The sequence below is a fragment of the Ixodes scapularis genome, unplaced genomic scaffold, assembly GCF_016920785.2.
Source record: "Ixodes scapularis isolate PalLabHiFi unplaced genomic scaffold, ASM1692078v2 PGA_scaffold1__304_contigs__length_218370807, whole genome shotgun sequence".
Lineage (NCBI taxonomy): Eukaryota > Metazoa > Arthropoda > Arachnida > Ixodida > Ixodidae > Ixodes > Ixodes scapularis.
The window spans coordinates 81,675,305-81,692,110 of record NW_024609846.1 but is presented as its reverse complement, the minus strand read 5'-3'; the positions used below and the strand labels follow the sequence as shown (position 1 = coordinate 81,692,110).

The following is a 16,806-nucleotide window of genomic DNA, read 5'->3' as shown; positions in this document are numbered from 1 at the left end:
TGTTCTTTGTTTTTTTTTCGTTTGAACGCAGAAATTTTTGCCAAATGCACTCTGCCCGCGTCTTTTAGGGGAACCGGCAGGCAAGGATGACTCGAATGGTACCCACGTCGCTGGACAGCAGTTTGTCCCACTGCGGGTAGAGGTAGTACTTGATGCCGTCCATGGAACCGTCCAGGGTCACCCCTCGCAGCAGTAGGATGAGCAGGACCACGTACGGCATTGTGGCTGTCACCCAGACCGCCTGGAAAAACGAAAATAAAGATGTGAAACAAAACAAAAAAGCGTTCCTTTCCGACAACTGATCATTTCGTTCGTATAAATCACACCCAGTGAGTTTGGGACTTGTGTTCAACCCCTAACCCTGTCTGTATTGATCTGGTATGCATGAGCATCGCACCCATGTGCCTTCCTGTATCATTACTTCGTAATGAACAAGGCACGATGCTAACGTTTGTCTTGCACTGTCAAAATCTCTCATTTACAGCATAGACACCACACGTCCCACCGGAGCTGACTAGCTTCCCGCTGCCCTAAGCATACACACAACACAAATAATCGTAACCACGTTTACAATCGCGTGTCAGAAATATTGCAGATTTTCATCATAAAGCTTTTAAAGGTTACGGCGTACGTCTCATGGACCTCTCGAGGGAAAGTGCGCGGCACTGCGTGTGGGAACACGACATCTGCGCTTGTTCAATGATTACTCCACAATAGTGTTCGCGAGCAGAAAGTTTTACCTCTTAGGTTAGTGCCCTAAATGTTTATGACAGCCTTTCAATTGTATGAAAAAAATCGGCAATCGTCTTTTTTTTCTTTTTTTTTTTTTGACGGTGTCGCGCCGTGTGCTAGTCGCGATTCTTATGAAGGTGAAAGCGCGATCGTCGACTTGGCCGCTTTGTATACTGGCAGCGTCACAAAGCGGCAGCCCTGGGTGCTTATGCGCCTTGTCTTGCACCTTGACACGTTTCGTTTTCAAGGCGAACATCATCCCCAACGTTCTTGGACATGAACGCCTCGGCGCATGTATTACAATGAGAATTTCAGCTGAACAACAACAATCATCGCAATGTTCCTCGTAAATATGTTCCAGAAAGTTAGCCATGTGCCTCCACAGCTTTTTTTCGTTCTTTGCTTCCAGGCGATCGATTTCAGTGCTTACGGTTTGTCGCGCTACACCGGCTCTACCGGCCTAAGCCTGTTTGCTGGTGAATGCGGAAATCTCTCCCGGCGGATAAAATAGACGCAAGAGGAACCTTGAAGTCCCGTGACCGGCTCATGGGGAACAGTACCTAGCGTCCCACCCGATTTAGCTGTATTTGGGGAAAGCCTGTCGTCTTTCGCCAAATATAACAAATTTACATGACTTACGTCAGCCATTTGCCTGAAACACAAAACACCTCTAGTTTTTTTGTTTTTTTTTTTTGTCTTCAAAAAGTTGGTTACGTAATCTCAAAATCCCTCTTGTATTTAACCGCCGGGGGAGACGAGCGCATCCACCAGCAAGGGGGAGGAAGACGAAGTCGACCTATCCGAATCTTTCCACAGTGAGCTCCGACAAATCACCCGATTGGCACAGTTTTTCCATCCAACAGGGGAATAACGACTTCATAATCGGAGAGAGGTTCACTCACGGCATCGATGGATACCTGATTTTTTGTGAGTTCATTATCTGTATTTTATTCCCACCTTTCGAATGATCACGCCATGGCGGTAGCTAAGCCTCGCGAGAAAACTTAGACCCGAATATGGAAGGTCTCACCGCTCCTGTCGACGGCGGCCACACACTGTCGGAGATGCATCCCTCACTAATAACCGGCAAGCCACCCACCTTCTCCTCACCTGTGCAAACCATTATGGCGCCAGACATCCACCGTTACGAGACAGCTACCGAAGAAGACAACTACACACTTGTCCAATACGGGAAGAAGGCCCGTACTACCCCCCTACGCTCAACGGAGCTTAAAACAGTCATAATCCGACCACAGAGTGCCATGAACCTTCTTCAATACAAACAACATCACATTGCAATCGCCGTAAGGCAAAACGCCCTCCTCACCCCACACGAAGCCCAGGATCTCTCGGTGCACATCAAGCAACAAAACAATATAATAGTGATCAAGACCCCAAGCCCGATGGCGGCGGAGAAAATTGCGACCCTGTCTCAACTCCCACTTGGACAAACCGTATACAAAGTCCAGGCGTATATCACCGCACCGGCCAACTCCTGCAAAGGTGTCATTCACGGAGTGGATCCCGGTACAACCTCTGAACACCTCATGCAGCACTTGGCCACTTTCGGACCCACCATACTTGCCGCCCGCATTATGGGCAAGACAGAAACAGCCATCATCACCTTTGAAGGAAGCACCGTACCCTGGAAAGTTCTTTATCACCGAGCTATATTCCGGTGCTGGCCCCATCATCCGAAGGCACAGTTCTGCTCCCTATGCTTGATGTATGATCATCGCGCAGACAACTGCCCCACCAGATCAACCACAATCAGATGTGCTGATTGCACAAAACAACTTAAGCAACAAGGAGAAGAACACCAATGCTTCCTTCTCTGCATCCACTGCGGAGGGGAGCATAGGACCAACGACCCCGATTGCCCAATCAAGAAGCAAAAGGATCAGAGACGGACCAAAGAATCCTATCTTCAACGTATCAGGCTGCGCAACAACACCATGATCCCGCAACATCAACAGCCTGCACGAGCATGGGGAGCACACAACCAAGCACCGCTGCCACATCAGGGCCCCAATTATGAGCACGCATTCCCCGCACTGGCACCACGAGGTCAGCCATCGCAGCCGTGGCAAGGGCAGCTACCACGACAGGACAAGCACATCACTTCCGCCACCATGAACAACGCACCTCCGCCACCACCGCCCGCATCGGCAGATGCGACAAACCGAAACCAATGCACGACTCCCAGCAAGAACCAATTATCCTGCCTGGGCGCTGGGAAAACCGCTCCGCCCGGAAAGACAGGTGAGCCAAGCACTCCAGCTCCACTCCAACAACCCGAAACCCCCAACTTCAACGCCTCACCCGCACATCCTCCTCCCATTTACGCAGCACTTCCATACCAACAGCACACAAAACAAGCCAATCCCCCCTGGTCAACACACACGATAGTATCCCGTGTGGACAAACCAGATGCTATCGTAGCATGTTTTGACAAACTGGAACAGAAGCTAGACCGCCTAACCAACAGTGTCGATAAACTCGCATCGACCTATGAACGCCACGAACTGCGACTAACCCTGCTAGAACAACGCGTAGACCGCATGCTCAAACGACTTCTCCCCGACGAAGATTGGAGCGCCGACACCATGGACTACACGCTCCAATCACAAAAGAGACATATTCCCCAAGACCAAGAGGACACCGCGAGCACCCACTCAAAAAACGCAAGGGTAGATAGTTCATGCCTCAAATAAGTTCTGAGAACCTTCATGTTTGGCAGTGGAATTGCCGCGGAATCACCCACAAAAAAGCATTAATCACGCAATACCTCCTCAAATCAGAAACTCCTCCCCACGTCATACTTTTACAGGAAACTTACAAAGCGCACAACCTCCCCAAATACAAAGCAACACACTCAGCACACAACGAGCATGACCAACCATTATTATCAACTTACGTGAAACGTGGCATTAAACACTACACAGAAACAGCACCGGACAACATAAAAAATTCACCTTAATAACGACAATATACCCAGACAACTCACAACGCCCCATAAAGCTTTACAACGTCTACAATCCACCCAAATCTAAGCATGACCTGAAACTCATCTTTAAGCACGCCAAAGACGATGAAGGGACACACGACATTTATATCATGGGAGACTTTAATGCACACAACACGTCATGGGGATACAAGGCAAACACCAAAACGGGCAGGCTACTAGAAGAAAACATACATGGCTTTCAGTACACTGTCCTCAACACGCCGGGGGTAACGACCCGCACGGGGACACGCGCACAGGTTTCCACAACACCGGACCTTGCACTGCACAAAGGGCGATACGCCACTACGTGGGAGAACAGTCACGAGAACCTGACTAGCGATCACGACATACTACACATCACGATCCAAATCACGCTAAGAAAGCGCCGCACAAAGGTCGCCTTCACAGACTGGAACAAATTTCGCAAGCTGAGGCAGAGTACAACAGACAGCGAACACGACACCTTAAACATGTGGACCAAAAGCCTAATGGACACTAAAGAACAAGCCACCAGCCCGCAAACAACTTCGGCGCCTGCAGACAGGCCAGACCCACATCTCCTACGTCTTTGGAAAAAACGAAAAAGGCTTCTTAGAATCTTAGCTAAGCAACCACACAATGATCACCTCCGCAAAAAAATAGAAAACATAAGCATAGAGGCGATTATTCACGCCCAGACGATAGAAATGACAGAGTGGAACGACACTTGTGACAGAATTCAAAATACTCTACACAGCAAACAAACCTGGCACCTTCTGCGCGCCCTGCTCGGCACGAAGAAAGACGTTATCCCCACCATAGAGAAACACGTGAGCACAAAAGGCATCAACAAAACCTTCGAGGAACTACAAAATCTCTACATTCCAACAACACACCAGTCATTTTACAAAAACTACACGGGCCCCGCCAACGAATACATCGACAAGGATTTCACCCTGGCCGAGCTCAACGGTGCACTAACCCAAAACAATCGCAAGACCACGCCGGGCCCCGACGGCATCACCTACACCCTGCTGCGCAACCTTCCTGACAGAGACAAGGAGACACTTCTAGACCATATCAACCAACATTGGAACGCAGGCACACTTCCGGACGAATGGAAAACATCGCATATTACCATGATTCCGAAACCGGGAAAAACAGCCACACTCAGCAATCTCAGACCAATATCCTTAACATCTTGCGTGGGAAAAACTATGGAACGGCTTGTACTAAACAGATTAGAAGAACACCTGGAGGACACTAAACACTTCCCGCATCAGCTCATAGGGTATCGTAAGTACATATCCACGCAGGACCTCTTTCTAATACTACAAAATACACTTCTAATACCCAAGACAGCACAGACACAAGCACTCCTCGCACTTGACGTGAAAAAAGCTTTTGATAACATTACCCATGATCACATACTCGAATCAGTTCTCGACACCGGCAGTGGCACCAACATGTACAACTACATACGCAGTTTCCTCCAAGGCCGGATAGCGCACTTTAGAGCCGCAGGTGCACTCTCCTCGCCCGTTGACATAAACCGAGGCACACCCCAGGGATCAATTCTATCCCCCACTCTCTTTAATCTCTGCATGACCACACTATCCAGGCAGCTGTCCACAATCCAAAACCTTCACCACACATTATACGCCGACGATATTACCCTTTGGTGCGAAACTGGATCTCCAGGAGAAGTCGAAACTAGCCTTCAACAAGGCGTAAATACCATAGTAACATACCTAAATGAAGCTGGGCTACAACTCTCGGCCGAAAAATCGGAATTACTCCTCATGAATCGAACACAGTACCAAAAGAACGCCAATGAACTAGTGCAAATTAGCATATCAGGCAAGCTCATACCGAAGGTGACATCCTGCAGAATACTTGGATTCACCATACACCACAACAACAATGCTAACCCAAACACTTTACAGTTTCAAAAAGACTGCCGAAATCTGACGCACCTAATCAGACGCATCATTAACAAAAAACACGGTCTCAGAGAAGAACAGGCGAAGCAACTCGTCACCGCACTCGTACACAGCAAGCTCCTCTACACTGCGCCATACCTCAACCTCACGCAAACGCAAACCCGAAAACTTGAATCCGCACTCAACACCCTATACAAAGCGACCCTGGGACTCCCTATATACACCTCAAACCAACGGCTTGTAGACACGGGCCTCTTTCACAGCCTTGCCGAACTGACACAACAGCATAGAGATAGGCAGATAGCGCGCCTCTCCCATACGGTGCAGGGACGCGACATCCTCAAAAGATCAGGAATCACACCTATCTCGCTTACATCAATCAGCCCAGGCCTTCCCCTCCCCCGTAACATCGCATTTCCCAACATACCCAAAAATATGACGCGACACCTCCATGAAGGGCGACGTCAAGCACAAGCTGCTAAACACCGCAGAGACGAAACATGTATAACAATATATACGGACGCAACACGTTCCCACACTGGATCATTCGCCTGCGCAATCTATACTCCTGGACAGACAACACCCATCACACACGTGGAAGGACCCTTTGACAACCCCCCAAACATCACCACGCTGGAAACATACGCGATTATATCTGCCATACACGCAGCTTCTCTGCTCACTGAACACAATAACGCCAACATTAATCTCTACACCGACTCAGCCCAAGCACTTCGCAACATGCAACACAGGTTATTGGAGCCACATTTACATGATATCCTAATGGACGCCTACACACGCAACAACAACATCAGAGTCACCCTGCGCTGGATACCTGGCCACGCGGGTATTGAGGGAAATGAGCTGGCACATCAACTCGCCCGCGAGATCAACTTCCGGGCTCCCTCGATCCCCTGGCCAAACCCAACGTCAGCGGACGACGCCGCAACTTACAAAAAGCAAATAGCCGAACACTACAAAAACATTAGGGAAAGCCGTACCACCCTTCCCAAACCACACCCTTCACTTAGCACCGAACAAGCACACATTCTCCGCAAAGTACAAACTAACACTCTCCTCACCCCGCTAATGCTCTACAACTTCAGGTGGCAGAAGACAGCTCACTGTCCCAACTGCCCCGAGGTCAGGGCTGACACAGAGCACATACTCTACGCCTGCAACACTGCGCTCAACTCTCCCTACTTCCCGTACCCATCCCCTCCCTCCTGGAATGCTTGGCTCAGCTCGGACTCGGCGGACCTCCAATGGGCCCTGGCGGAGCAAGCGCTCCTTTTCACAAGGCCGTAGTTTTTGGCTTTTAATAAAGTTGTTCTCCTCCTCCTCCACCAGCAAAATGGCCCCGGTTGAAACCGGAGTCGCTCGTTGCGACGGCAGTAGTTCGTTCGACGTCCAGGGTGTGGCGCCAGCGTTGGTGCTGAAAATTTATTTCCTCGGGGCGCCGCCATCTTGTTCATTGGGGTGCACTTGGGCGCGTCCATAATCCGATTACAACGCCTTAGCAAGGCTTCGTAATCGGATCATGACGCGTCCAAGCGCAGCTCAACTGAGTAAGATAGCGGCGCCCTGGGTCTGGACTTGTACACGAGTACATTCGAGAGTGTTTCCAACTACTCCATCGGGGTCACATGGTTCATGGACCGCCCTTGCGATGTAAGCTGCGAGGAGAAAGCAACAGCTAGCGTTGATCGTCTGCAAGCGTCCACCATATTTTGCTTAGCTTCATCAGCTCGCCCTATCCTCTTCGCCACACAGCAACGCACGCATGCGTTCGAACAACCAATCTGCGCTGGGGGTGTCCGCTATGCGGAGAGGAAGTCGGCTGCTTCTTGCGCAGAAGTTGCGGTGACGTCAGAACAATGCTGACCTCTGATTGGCTTTGATTAAAAGAATGGTGGGTATACTTCAGGGTGTAACCCGATACAACCCACTCCCGTTTGAACCCGTCCCGTCTCGATCCATTCCCGAAACAACCTTCCCGTTTGAACCCTTCCCGTTTCGACCCATTCCCGAATCGCCCGTCCTATTTGAACCTGTCCCGTTTCAACCCGTTTTAGAAACGCCCTTCTTATTTAACTGGTAGCCGAAACGCCCTTTACGGATGAGCCCGTCCCGTTTGAACTCATTAGTATAAATCCTCACACATCTCAACCTTTTCGCGAAAAGTCTCCATCGTTCTAACCCTGGTTTGCACAACGTTTCTGCTTAAGAATATGTCGCGAAAGGATGTTAATGCCATTAATGCAAAGGCACAGGCCAGCTACTTGGTTATGCTGTGAAAAATTTTGCTTGTCAATGTACTCTTAAAATATACAACGCCTTCAAACAAGCTTCAACAAATTATATTTCTACTTGAGCCACTCGAGATGGTCCCCAAAATGGGTAACTATGAAATGGACTATCTGCACTGCGCGACAACATTACTGCGAACACGATGTTGACAATTCTTCGAATCTTAGTTCGAAATGGTATTAGAAGGTACCAAATTGTACCGCTTAGGTTTGTGGCCCAAATGAGCACTTTCAAAGACACTTTGAGACAAACAGCAAACACTAGCACTCGCTTGTTCGCGCTAACAGTGTCGCGCTCTGTACAATAATGTAGGCAAACACTTTGACTCAGCAAAAATTAGCGTTACCTTAGCTTTTATATGGCGACGCTATTTTTGGGTTACCCAAAGCGCTTGCGTACGTTATTCTAAAACTTCCTTATAGTGAACGGGATATTTTGAAGAGTAATAAATCAAACAGGTTGACAGGCATATGATTGCACCTACATTTTCTAACGAGTTCAAACACAGAACCTTCGCGCACACAGGAATAAATCATAAACCGCAAAATGCTATCGCCTTGGTTGAGGAAGTCGAGAGGGAAAATTGCGCTATCAGAAAGGTGAGACTTCGATTTTGATCGTTCCCGGCTTTCCCCTGGCACGCACGCACCACCATTTGCAAGCTGCTGCAGAGATATCCTTGCCATGGCCTCATACCCGTTTGATCAGATCGATAAATCTGTAAATGTTCGGGCGAGTCCTCCCTGACACAGCGTTTATCTTACGGTGCCATGTCTCCAAGGTTGTTTCGGAAAAGGGAGAAGTGAGGTAAGCAAGGAGAACAGACATTGGGCATTTGAACCTAATCAATTGTTAACGAACAATAGAAACGAACCGACCCAATTGAAAACGAACGATGGCCGAGGTGGGAAGGTTGTTTCGGGATAGGGCGAAATGGGAAAAGATGAAACGAGAAGGTCGTTTCGAGCCGGGTCGAAACGGGAAAGTACAAACGGGACGGTTGAATTGGGAATGAGTCGAAACGGGAACCACCCATACCTGGAAGGTAGATGCCTCGAGGCCTACCCCCTATTTTTTTTTTTCTAATCAGCCAACAAGAGCTCGGCTTTCTGATATCATCGGAACATATGCGCAAAAAGGAGACGCTCTTTATGGTTTGAGTTACTAATAGCGAGTTCGTTTCACACGCACTGGCACCGTTCGAGTTCTCTCCTAGAATGCATCGCACTCTCAGAGTGTTGCACGGAAAACTGGACTCAAACGAACTCGCCAAATGCACCCAGTGCAGAAGACTGATGCTGCCGCCATCTATGTTGTAGAAAAGGTACCGACTTCAAACCGAAACTAGCGCCTTTCTGATCGGAGTGATCCGTGGGAATGCGAGAATGCAGTCGGCTACCAACGTTTATCTAGAAACTTTGGTCGCTGCAACCTGTAGTTTATAGTTGCGATGACTACAAGCAGCTCGGCTGCCGTAGAAATAGTTACAGACGGCGTAAATTTCCGCAACCAGCTGTCTACAAAGCAGCTGGTTGCGATCTTTCAATTCTTATAACCGTTTCCACTGAAGAAAACTGATAATGCTGTCCGAGCACAAGCATGATCCGTTTGAACATGGTATTATGCGTGAACCACTAAAAGGGTGCGGCTTAAAACTAGCCTGTTGGAATATCCAGCAAAACTGGGACTTCCGATTTGGATCGTCATTATATGTGGATTAGATATTAGCCTTCGTGAGGGCGTCGAGAACGAGAGCATTCTCGAACAAATTACGACGGGGCAAGTTAGCTGACGTAGGTAAATGTTAAGCATGATGATGTTGCCCAATCCTCGGGTAAAGTTACCATCTTTAGCTTTCTCTGATGCTTATTGGGCAGTCGGAGGTTTCTGCTGGGGGAGTTTTGTCAACAAATGTTAAATTTTTCACCCGCACACGGATGGTGATAGATATCTGAGGGGCCGCTGTTAAGTTTGTTCTGAGCATTCCTTTACACACTGGTATATTTCAGCGTTTGTACGGCAACAGAGCGATTTAAAACCTGCAAAGAAATCACGGGTTGTCAATTGCTTCCTTCGGGAAATAGCAGACGCTCACAATTCCAGTTCGCGTTTGATTTTGTGGCCCGCGGGAGGCGATATCTATGAGAAAATCTACTTTTTTTCCCGTTCGGTTCCGCGACAGATCGTAGCAGACGAACCCTCGTCGTCTGCTCCCGCTCCTCGCCGGCCCCGCTGGAGCGAGGCATGACGGGATTGCATTTTGGCGCACTCCCGATTTTCTCGGAGCAGCCAGTGCATGCACGCGTGGGGTGTCAGCGCTGAAACGAACTCGGAGAGTGCAACCACTCGTGGAGTGCCGGCCGAGACGAACCCGTTCCACGCTGCGAGTGGGCGCGCGTGGGCCATAGTGCCGTGAAACGAACTCGCTATAACTGTTTTAAATATCGGTTTTCAATCGTAAAACGGTAATATACGCTGAACGGTCATCCGGTGTGCCCGCCGACCGTGACGAGTACAGAAATAAAATAAAAACAAAGAAGAAGGGGGAAGTGAAGGGACGGCAGATACGTCTGCCAAGGGGCACACATGGGGACTCCTCTTGATCCCCGCCCAGATGCCAGCAATTTGCGCTACCATGGCTCGCTAGCCCGTGGCATTCCGAGTGGCGGCACGGGGTCCTAGCTACGGGTCTCGTAATGAGCGGGCTCCTGACGCCTCGTCTCCCCGACTTGCTGCCACGTTTCCTTCTGCTTGAGAAGTCGGGGAGGGAGGGGGACACCTCCGGTTTCGTGGCTTCGGGGCTCGGACGAGGTCGAAGGGTATGAGCGCTTCTCGTTACTCGATCGCCCACGTTCTCCGAATTATTTCGGCCCGGCGTTTATACGCGGGTTCCTAAAAACTATAAAGGCGGATTTTAATGATCAAAGTCATCCGAGGTAGGAGGAAAATTGGAAAACTGGGGGATAACGACGATCCCTCCGCGTCGCGATTTTTATAGTGTATATCTGCGAGAGTCGATGGGCACCTGTTTTCTTTTTCTTATTGTAACGCGGGAATCGAGTTGTTGGTCGTGATTATTGAAGCAGTGACAGACACTTCTAAGATATAACCGTTGTAAGTTACAGCTACTTGAACTAAAATGTAAATGAATTAGGAAATAGTCACATTTCTAAAAAAAAAGAAATGTGCCTAGTTAATGCCTGGAAAAGTAAAAATTTTATAGAATTCTGCGACGTCGAGCCGTACGACGCAATTGCTCAGCAAAGGTTTGCTGGCAGATTTTAAATTTTACTTGGCATTCCTCTTCAGCCAGATATCCAGGCGGTGGCAGTTAATCCTATGCTAAGGTGAATGTGTATCGGGAAACGCAATTTGGAGAAGTGTCTGGAGCTCAACGGGTGAAAGTCGATCCCAGAATATGAGCAGGATACACTAGCAGTAGTTTAAGTAAGAGTAACAGTTACAAAGCTTTTTTTTTATTTTTATTTTTGAACTTCTATTTAACTAAAGTGACCTACATATTTTGAGTCGATTATACTTTAGAGGTATTTTCCTGACATGGGCAAACATTTGAGTCTGCTTTGATTCATTTAATTGATATTCTGTTATAAGAACTAGAAATGAGGGCATTAATCATGCATATATTCGAATAATGAAATTGTAGCGAAAGATGAAGTTTTGTTCAGATAAGACATTAAATAGGTCCTCAGATCTAGGTGAGCAAACTGGAGCAAAGGGCGGGTTATCCGCACGTTCTTCCCGTGGGGAAGGGGAGGGGGAGGGGGGGGGGGGAGGGAGAGGGGGGGGGGGGAGGGAAGGGGGGAAGCCTTCTTAAAAAAATTAGAAAGAGGCCAGGCCAGGGGCTAGACAGGTGGTTTTTCCCTGTGTATAAAGTAAATCATATAATCATAAAGTGTAACAAAAAAGAAAAAAAAAGTTACCGGTACTTTTTTCTGTTTCTCACTAGGTACGTTCCGCGGAAAGGTGAATCGCTGCAAGGGTCTTGTCAGAGAAGGAATCAGAAGCAGTTCCCTCGATGCATTGCGGCAGCGGTGGCGGAATTAAACTGGCTGGTGAGATCGCTCTATTGAAAAAGACATCGCGAAGTCTTTTTTAGAGCGCAGCTCTTAGGCGCCCATTTCCGGCTTGACCGGCGTCGGCGTCGGCGTCACCGTCGGCGTAACCGTAACGCGTCGGCGTGACGCGTCGCTGTTGACGTAGTCGTAACGTGTCAGCGTAACGCGTCGGCGTCGCCGTCGGCGTAACCGCGTGGTGCATTATGGGAAACGTTCCATAACTCACCGCGGTGACGCGCGCGGTGCGTTATGGGACGTTTTTCATATTGCACCGCGCGGGAGGGAAGAGGGGGAGGGGGAGGAGTGAGGAGGATGATGGAGGAGAAGGAGACAGTGGGGGGAGGAAGAGGGAGGAGGAGGGAGGAGGAGTAGATGAGGAGGGAGGAAGAGAAGCATACCGTTCCCTACATACCATCCCCTCTTTCTCCTCAAGAGCTGCGCTCTAATTCGGCATTACAAGGAATTGTAAACGTCTTTTTTTATCTTTTTTATAATGCAGCGCTAGAAAGGTAGACGGGGTTAGCGCTCCTTTTGATGCCTATCGGCCCGAGTCAGCACGTTTGATATCGCTCGAAGCGTGTGCTTATAGGGTCGACACTGTGGCATTTCTTGTGATTTGCGGTGTACGTGTTGCTTCCAGTATTACACTTTCACTTCTAAGTATTTAGACGCAGCTGTGCATGGGCGCCGCCACAACCGACCTTCAGTCTTTGTTTCCTCTTATTCCGTTCGCTTCACTTCATCACTGCCACAGCACGATAGGTTGTGGCCTTTTTAGGTGCTACTCTGTCCTTCTCCTCAGCATAAGCCTTTGTGGAGGCTCGTCAACAGCCGCTTCGGTGGCTCGGCATCTCGGTGAGACGAGGGAAGTTCGGCAATGGCGGCTCGATTTGGCGCGTATTTAAAACGACCAGAGCGTTCGGTGTGCAATGCCGTGGTCACACTGCAAATACACCATATAAAAAGTCAGTCTGAACGCAACGTCTGAGGGGTGTTTCTTCCTCGTATGGACGCTCACGTCACACTAGAGAGTTTTAGGAAACCGTTTTTGTACTTCCGATACGGTACGATTGGCCCTCCGGTACGCACTGCGCATGCGCTACAGCATAAGACTCGCACATGCGCAGTGCGTACCGCAGGGCCCATAGTACCCTATCGGATGTGCAAAAGCGGTTCCCGAAAACTCTCTAATGTTCATAAAAAAAAACTGTTTGCAGATGCATGCTCGAAGCGTGCATATGCATAAATCAAGCATGCTTCGAAGATTCTCGAGGAGTGTCCGCCGATAACTCCTCTCATCGCGTGTGCAGGGAACACTGTGTCTTCTTGTACGACGATGCATGAGCTTGTGCGGTTTAAAAGTCTCTCTTCTACTGTCTGTTGCGTTTTGACACACCAAATTCTTACGAGGTGACCAAAGTTTTGAAACGTATATGCGTTTTTTTTTTCCCTTTTCCTTTAATTTCATGGGTGACGGGCAGAGTGAACGCAGAAGCAGACCTATCGTCCGCTACTGCACTCGCGTGTGCTTGTGTAGCTCCATGGAAGGCCATATTTGCATTGTGCTTACCTTTCCCGTGCTGCGCACTCCCTTCCAGAGCGAGAAGTAGACGAGCACAAAGACGGCGAAGAGGCAGAGCGCCAGGGGCCATCGGACGCCGCCGATCTGGTCGATGCCACCGGACAGGTGGATCTGCAGCACTTGCCTCCTGCCGCGGGAAGCAGGGAAACTTTGAGGCCCTTACACACCGAGAAGTCTCCGAGTGTATACTCTGCATCGCGATGCATTCAAAAGGCCAATTCTTTGTCTTGTATACAGTCAGTAGCACCAACGCGAAGAGACCATGTAGCTCCAGCAGCCATACGATCATCGTAAAAAACACGATTCGTTTTTGTTTTTTTTATTATTACTGAGTTTGCGTTCCCTTTAGGAGGCAATACTGCTAGCCGTTCTCATCGGCTCCACTGAAATCAAATCAAATTGAGGAGTCTTTTGGCTGTCAAATTGACGAAGGGCGTTGGGCACGACCCCTGCGGAAGACAGAGGAGTAATTTCGTCCATCTGGGGATCTTTTTTACGTGCACCTGAAATCTCGCTTTACGTTGCGCCTTCTTCGCAATGAGCCTCCGTCGACTTGCAGGCACTTCAACGGAGTTTCGAGCCTACAAACTGAGGATTTATACGCCGGCGCTTTGCCTCGGCGCCACCAAGGTGGCTCTAGACCTTTCCAATGCTTACAAAATCACAGTCCAGCGTACGATCTTCACAGCCCCAGCTCGTACCAGTTCGTCGCTTGGGAATGCGAGGAAACCACAGGCCCTACACACAAACACTCAAGATGGCACCGGCCACACGCCCTTTTTTGGAAAGGTCTATAAACAATATACCTATTGCTATATTACCCAAGCATCAAGGAGAATTCAGGGATTGGTGTTCCACGCGCCGTACGTGCTGGCCTCAGCAGTAGTAACTTTTCTAAAGCAAATACTTAAAACAAATGGCATCTTGCACGTGCTCTCGTCAACTCTTTATTTTGGTTATTTACTTTGAATCTTTTATGCGGGGAAGACGTGCGCGTGTGGCGCGTGGAACACCAATCCCTGCATTCTTCTTGATGCTTGGGTAATATAGCAAATGGTCTTCACTGGACGCCATATTTGAGGGCGATGTTTAGAGCGCATGCTCAGAACGAGCTCACATTAATAGCCTGCTAAGACCGGCAACCATGATGGTGCTAAATGCACGCTCCAAAAGGACTGCGGAAGCTCGCCGTCAGCACGCGCTCAGCAGCAGCGCACACGGATATGGCCGCCAGTGAATACTCCCTATAAACCCATCTCACTAAGCGTTTCATGCATGTTTGACGCAGCCATAACGGTAGTTCACAAGAGATAGGCGCCCATTCACGAGACAGCTCGTGCCGTCTCGTACCCCGCTCGCGCAGACCTCCAGCGGGTTTCGTCGCACGTGCAGAAAGACTACAGATCCTACGATGCATAGCGACAGCAGTGGCGTACTCAGACTAGCTGGTGAGATCGGTCTTTTGCGAGCATGGCGCCACAACTGGTGCCCCATGCGTGCTAGCACGTGCCACATGTGCGTGAATGTAGCTTTGGCAAGCTTGTAACCGCACGGGTGTGCCTGCTCGGGCAAAGACATGGCGGTGGCCAGTCGCCCAGCTTGCAATCGTCGACGTGCGTGATTAAAATCGTCCATGTGATTGGCGTGCCACGATTGGCCGAAGGCTGACTCTGACGTCAGCAAAGGATTTCTCATCGACGGAAATAAGAGGAATGTTAGAACTTTAATTTTAGCGGTGTTGGCAGTGTTGCTTTGAGGGCGTAATGATTTCAAGCTTCCACCATGCTAATTTCAAACACCATCGAACTTCTTGCCCGCAAGGTAATGACGTCACGAGAGGGAACCATAGGAGGGCGCCACCAAAACATCTCGCCTCTAATAGGCTCAACTGATAAAACTCATAATACGTACACCTCGTGACGTGGCGCGCTATTCAAGTTGTGTGCTTAGTGAGCGCATGAGCGCCATGGGCTCGCTCCCCCAGCTGTGCGGGCTTCGCGCGACGTATTCCTCATGAAATTAGTCCCGCGACAACCACCGAACGAGTCAGGCTCTATCTGTCTTGGTGGGTCCGCTTGGTCCGGACCCGGTGAAATCTCTCTAGCGATGCCCGATACAGTAATGTCCTAAAATATTGGTCCATATTGTGAGTTGTCCACGATAACGATAAATGCACGCATTCGCCCAATTATTCGCCGAAACGTTTGTGTATATAAAAGGATATTCATATTGACGAGATTTGTCGTCTCCTTGTTAAGGAGAGTTTTTGGGTTTTGTATTTTTGGCTTCAAGAAATCGGTAGTTCAATTATAAAGCTGGGTGACGAGGATATAGCTTCACATGACTGTTGTGCTCTTTGGACTACAATACTATATGCATAGTAGCTCGCACCAAACGGAACGACATCTAGAATATCATGCCTGATGCCCTTTCGTCGAAACGCGTCGGGGTTCCCGGTCTCTGCAGAAAGTTCAATAACAATTCCTCGACTGTGTCATCATGGTCGAGTGACTGTTGTAGAATCGCTCGACGAGCAAACAGCAATTGTGTGTAGCGTTTATATAGACAGCGGGACGTTGACCCCAGTGAGCGACCGCAGTCTCCATAGATAAAAGATTTAACCAGTGCAGTACCACAACTAGCCCTGGGTTCTTTAACGTGCATCACGCATAACTGCAGTCCGGTACGATCCGTATCCTGATCAAAAGTGGTGAAATTGAGCCCAGAATCCCTATGTTTGGTACTCGACAAGTTATGAAGATCTTGTTTCTCTAGGATATATACAGGGTGTCACAACAAAAAAAAAAATTACAGGGTTTTTTTCACCGCAAAAATAAACTAGGCATCGCCACACGCTCATTCTCCGCCCAAAGGTAGCGCTAGAGGTCACAACCAAATGCCAAAGTTTCAGCCAGATCCGATACCTTATTCAAAAGTTATGAGTGGTTTTCTGAAAATTTCAATGGGAAAATGGCGGCCGACGGAGTTTTCGAAAACATAGGGCTCTATGGCCTCAGAAACCGAAAACGGGCAAAAAGTGGCTCCCTTTTTGCCATTGAAATTTTCAGAAAATCACTTATAACTTTTGAATAAGGTGTCTGTTCCGGCATAAACTTTGGCATCTGGTTGTGACCTCTAGCGCTACCTTTGGGCGGAGAATGACCGTTCAATGATGAT

The 16,806-nt window shown here is 48.9% G+C and overlaps 1 protein-coding gene across 1 annotated transcript in view; it reads right to left on the bottom strand.

The window, feature by feature from the left end:
* The window catches only part of LOC120838994 (sodium-dependent serotonin transporter), a 67,979-nt gene that overhangs the window by 13,995 nt on the left and 37,178 nt on the right, over positions 1 to 16,806 (bottom strand). The window contains exons 4-5 of the mRNA XM_040209178.2: positions 13,618 to 13,756; positions 107 to 241 (exon numbers count right to left, since the gene is read on the bottom strand). Of these exons, the coding sequence (XP_040065112.2) occupies positions 107 to 241; positions 13,618 to 13,756 (274 nt within the window). The remainder of the gene's footprint in view (positions 1 to 106; positions 242 to 13,617; positions 13,757 to 16,806) is intronic.